The following is a 5,449-nucleotide window of genomic DNA, read 5'->3' as shown; positions in this document are numbered from 1 at the left end:
AGAGTGCCACCTGCTGAATTACTATTGCAGCTCTTGTGAAGATTCGATTTTGTGTGAGAGAATTGCTTACGCTTTACTCTGAGATAGTTTTCAGTTGATTAAAACTGGTTTTATAATTGGAGAATTATTTATGGTATAATAATCAATTTGAAAAGCTGAAACCTTTATGTCGCAGAGGACTGTGTCATTCTAGCAGCATTTTCTTTTCACATTCAGAAGTATTTCCTTATTTTTCTAGACTCTTGTCATATCAGTATTTTCATGAGTCTCATCATATCAGTATTTTTATTCTGTTTCGAATGCAAAATATAATCTCAGCTTCATTTCTTAGAAAAACAAACAAAAAAACCTCTTCAAAACTGGGAACTCTACCATCCTAAGTTAAATACTTGTAGAATTAGAAATTCAAATCATATTGAAATTCATATTTTAACCAGTGAACGGTCATTCAGGAAAGTAGGAGAAAGGGCATAGTGGTCTTTCAAATTGGTTTTTTTTTTGTCAGAAATATGAAACTTTTTTTCTTTACATCAACAGTTGCTCCAGAAGATCCTAGCAGAAAGGTAGATGGTGATACCATTATTTTCTCACATGTGCAAGAAAGATCAAGTGCTGTCTATCAGTGCAATGCTTCTAATGAATATGGATACCTGCTAGCAAATGCATTTATTAATGTTTTGGGTAAGAAACAGATTTTATATTTTTCAGATTTCTTGGGTAATGAGTTATCTCCTGCTACTACTCAGATTGCATGCTCAAGCCTTGCTTGAGTTCTGCAGTGGGAATAGGCGTATTTCTTGGGCCCTGTAAAAATCAAGTGTTTGCGTACTCTGGTTTTCATACGGTATTGCTGAATTTGACACTGTTTCGAAGAAGAATAGTTGTGAAAGTTGGAGAAAAGTTGGAAGAAATTTTATCATTTTTGGTTGTTTATTTAAATCAAGCAAATGGAAGCATAAGAAATAAGACAGGAATTAATGTTGCTTAAGTTAGTATGTTTCAGTATACTTTCATTGACTGTGGATGTTTTGGATCAGTTAAATAGATGATCTCTAAATTGCTGTCGCAAGGGGACAGGATTATGCATTTGTCTTGAAGGCATCTCAAGGATGTGTTTCTGTTTACAAGACATTGTGGCCTCTCTAAGTCTTCTCGCTGAATTTAACAAAGCTAGTAGCAAAATCCTAGACAGAATGGCCTCTAAAGACTCTCCTGCAGGAACTGGCAGAACTTTTGATTGAGAGAGATTGTATATTAAATGAAGGAAAATGTAAGTGTTTCACTATAAAATATACCTTAGCTTATTTCTACCTGCAGGTTTGTTAAGAATTATGTAGTTCAGTCTGTTCTGGAGAGTTTCTCTTCTTGAAGTATTCTGATTTAAATTTTCCATTTCCAAAATTGCCTTTGGTGCCCATTTCTGTTGGAAACATGGAAGAAGCATTTGCTTTTCACAGGATAATTCTCTTACATCAACATTTTCTTGGGCTACTGACAGTAGGATGTGTTTGGACCTAGACTGAGACCAGAAATTACTTCAGAAAAGGATGTTACTGTATAATTCTTTAGGCCATTTTGATGTCTTAGAATTTTGTATTTGCATCTTTGTATCTATATCCAGATTATCTTTGTCTTTTCAGCTGAGCCACCAAGAATTCTTACTCCTGCTAATAAACTCTATCAAGTCATCGCAGACAGTCCAGCGTTGCTAGACTGCGCTTATTTTGGTTCACCTAAGCCTGAAATTGAATGGTAAGCTGTAGTAGTTGTGCTTTAGTTATGTAGAAAGAGTCAGTTATATTTATGGAAACAAACATTTAAAGCCTTTAAACTATTTTTACTTTATTTACTATTTTAAAAAGCATATTTTTAAAATATATGCTGATTACAATATGCTAATACAATATTACATATATTTAACATAACAGCAGTTAAGTTATCTCTACAGAGTCAAGTTTAAATTTAATTTTGTGATTCTGTCTGTATTCTAGTGTGGCAGTCCCAAGTTTTCATTTTCTGAGGATAAAATACAACAGAATTTAACTATGATGTTGGATAATGATATTGCTTTTTATATAAAGGTTTAAGGGAGTGAAAGGTAGCATCTTGCGTGGAAATGAATACGTTTTCCATGATAATGGGACCTTGGAAATTCCAGTGGCTCAAAAGGATAGTTCTGGTACATACACATGTGTAGCAAGGAATGAATTAGGAAAGATACAAAATGAGGTGCAATTGGAAGTTAAAGGTAAGAAATGAATCATTCTTTCATCACAGGTTAGTACAGAATTTCAAACTATCTAAATATCTAATAGTCATTTTAAATTTCAGATCCAACAATGATAATTAAACAGCCAGAATATAAAGTGATTCAGAGATATGGCCAAGTTTCATTTGAGTGCATAATAAAACATGATTCTACCTTATTACCAGTAATAATCTGGTTGAAGGACAGTGATGAACTGCCAGATGATGAAAGGTATGGAATTTTCCTTTATTTTTAATTTTCTAGTTTCTTTTGTCTGGTCATTTTCCCGATCTTTGAAAGGAACATATTGACCTATTGATATTTACAAAAGAAGACTGGTAAATGTCATCACTATCCCATATTCAGTGAAAAAAGGACTTACCTAATGTGGTGAAAATATTAAGAGAGAATTCAAAGTAAAATGAGATGTAAAAATTTTTACTTGTGCACATTGACCACGTATATCACTTGTAAGGAGTGACATAAGAAGCCAAATGGATAGTGGAAGACTATTTTGCTCTAGATCACAGATAACTAAATGTTGTTTGAGTGTATTTGGAAATAAAATGAGGTTAGGATGTATAGTTACTGCGGGAAGATGGTCAAGAGCAATGTAGAAAAGGCTGAGTCTAGTCCCAGAGCTTACACTACTGCCTAGGTCTTTCCTGAAATACACGAGTATATGGGATTTGGTAGTCTTATGTGCCAGTTATTGAAAAATCAGTGCTGAATCCATTGTATTTACAGGTTTCTAGTTGGTAAAGACAACTTGATCATTATGAATGTAACTGATAAAGATGATGGAACATACACTTGCATAGTGAATACTACTCTGGACAGTGTTTCAGCAAGTGCTGTGCTTACTGTTGTTGGTAAGAATGCTCTCAAACTTTATGATAGCAGAACTGTGTTTAATTACTGTTAAGTATGAAAAAAGCATTAGATTGAACATGAAAAGCAGAAACATAATTTTGGTTTCTAGGACAGGACAAAGGAAATGTCACCTGTTTCAGTTTTTTAAAAATACAGTCTTGCCATGAGTAGGGTTGTAGCTACAGGACACATTCAGTTTTGTGCTGTATAGGTTTTTATTTGGATCACTATCCAAATAAAATCACATCACAGCTAACAGCAACTTGCATATTGCAGCAGAGTATTTGAATGTAAACATGTTATCTCAGGAATCTCTTTCACAGCTAAGTTACGCTTCAGAGAAACAGAGCATGCTTCACTGTATGACTTATAAAGGATTTTCTTTCTAAATTAGTTCTCTCTGTTAAGTTTCCGTGGTTGCAGGTTGTAGTAAAATATATTACTTTGTCCCTTCTCACAGTTTGTAAGAAAGTTCAAAGTAGATGTCCTGAATGATTCTTACCTGAATTCAAGCTGAGATTCAAAGTCAAGTGTGCTTGTGTTTTAAAAATGTGTTGTGATCTTATGCCTATCCAGAAATGACATATGCCAATTGTCTAGTACTTATTTAGAAGTTTTTGTAAGGCTGCTTACTTTATTTATTTATTTTCTTGCTCTATCAGTACTGTAAAAATGGATAAAATATACAAGAATACTTTTATAACTTCTCAGTGAAAAATTATTAATGTATTATTTAAAGTCAACCGTTAACTCTAAATAAGTTAACTTTTCTTTTGTTCTAAAAATTGTAGTCTATAACTACCTACAATATTCTGCTTTTTTGGCTACTAACTGATTAAATCCTTTATATTAATGTTCTTTTCAGCTGCTCCCCCAACTCCAGCTATCATTTACGGTAAACTAATATGAAGTTCTCTTTCTACATCATCTGCCAGATATATTTTTCATTTGCGTATTGCAAAGTGCAACATCTTTTCTTTCTTTCTTTCCTTTTTTCCTGTGTTTGTTTGTGTGTGGTTTCATCCCATTTTACCAATCACTTCATTACTGGAGCACTGGATTTTGGAATTTTACAGTGCAGGCAGCTTTGTATTTTAGGGAATAAATGATTTTAAGAGATAAATTATCTTTTAATTAAGGCTGCACCAAAGAAATTGCACCGAACAAATTATGGTATATTCGTGCATTGCTTTTGATGACAGCTTTGTAGGCCTGGTGTTTCATAGTTTGTCTTGATTTTGCTTCACTCATAAAACAGATAGGACCATATTGGCCACTTTGGTTTATGATTGATGAAATTGCTAATAAGGATTTTAAAATTAAAGCTGAAATTCCAAAAATATGTGTCAGACAGGTACAGTCTTAAATTTGGCAGTAACAGCCTTTAATTTGTTAACTTTTTTTTTTCTCTATTTGGTGTTTAAAATGCAATATAATGTGCCTAAAACACTTTTAAGTATGAGCGTCTTAAGCACTTCTGCATAAAACATCCAGTGAAAATGCTCATGCATTCTCAAATGAACATACTTATTCTTGATTTTTGTGTAACAAATCATAATGAAATATTTTCAGCAATTTGAAATGGACAATTACATCTTTTATGCATTATAGGGATCTTTGTTAACAGCTTGTGTGATATTTCAGGATTATTTTAAAAGTACAGCAAAAATTAAATTACTTAGTAACTTGCAATTAGTTTCTGTTTGAACTATACTTGTTTTAAGTTCACATGCAAATTATTTGTAGTGATTCTAGAAAGGCTTCTTTGTGAATGTTCCTTTTCCTTTTTTCATTAAGTATTTATAGTTACAGTAGAGAGTACTGATAACCATTCAAAGATAAACTAAATGTGCATTTTGTAATTCTTTGCATCTCATTACGTTTTTATATCCCAGTGCAATCAGACATAGAATAAATCAAATGTAGAGAAGTTTCCAGGTAGATCAGGTCTCCATTTTATCTCTGTTTTGCAACAATTGCATGCTAAAGGTCATGAAGTCATGCTTACGTAACTGCCTTGCCATATTTGTGGAATTCTTTTGATTTTAGTATAAGGATTTTTTCAAAGATAAAACTACATATTCTGGTGTGATTGTTTACTTTGTGTTCATTTGATTTACAGCTCGGCCAAATCCACCCTTTGACTTGGAATTAACAGGTCAGCTAGAAAGAAGCGTTGAACTCTCATGGATACCAGGAGACGAAAATAACAGTCCCATTACAAGTATGTTTGGTTGTATCTGTTTCATTATATTAACAGCATTATGTTTACTGTTCTCACATTCCAAAGAGTTTTGAGACAAATTTTGTGTTCAGCATGAAAGAGTG

General features: G+C 32.9%; 1 protein-coding gene across 7 annotated transcripts in view; it reads left to right on the top strand.

The window, feature by feature from the left end:
• The window catches only part of NRCAM (neuronal cell adhesion molecule), a 68,025-nt gene that overhangs the window by 24,014 nt on the left and 38,562 nt on the right, over positions 1-5,449 (top strand). For 6 of the 7 annotated variants that reach the window (XM_010139615.1, XM_010139619.1, XM_010139617.1 and 3 more), the window contains 7 exons: positions 538-681; positions 1,641-1,752; positions 2,082-2,248; positions 2,332-2,479; positions 2,996-3,120; positions 3,987-4,016; positions 5,244-5,345. In XM_010139615.1, the coding sequence (XP_010137917.1) occupies positions 538-681; positions 1,641-1,752; positions 2,082-2,248; positions 2,332-2,479; positions 2,996-3,120; positions 3,987-4,016; positions 5,244-5,345 (828 nt within the window). The remainder of the gene's footprint in view (positions 1-537; positions 682-1,640; positions 1,753-2,081; positions 2,249-2,331; positions 2,480-2,995; positions 3,121-3,986; positions 4,017-5,243; positions 5,346-5,449) is intronic. The other variant, XM_010139618.1, reaches the window with a different exon arrangement.

The sequence above is a fragment of the Buceros rhinoceros genome, unplaced genomic scaffold (genome assembly GCF_000710305.1).
Source record: "Buceros rhinoceros silvestris isolate BGI_N320 unplaced genomic scaffold, ASM71030v1 scaffold1997, whole genome shotgun sequence".
Classification (NCBI taxonomy): domain Eukaryota; kingdom Metazoa; phylum Chordata; class Aves; order Bucerotiformes; family Bucerotidae; genus Buceros; species Buceros rhinoceros.
The sequence above is the reverse complement of the archived record's forward strand: the minus strand, read 5'-3'. Positions and strand labels throughout refer to the sequence as shown.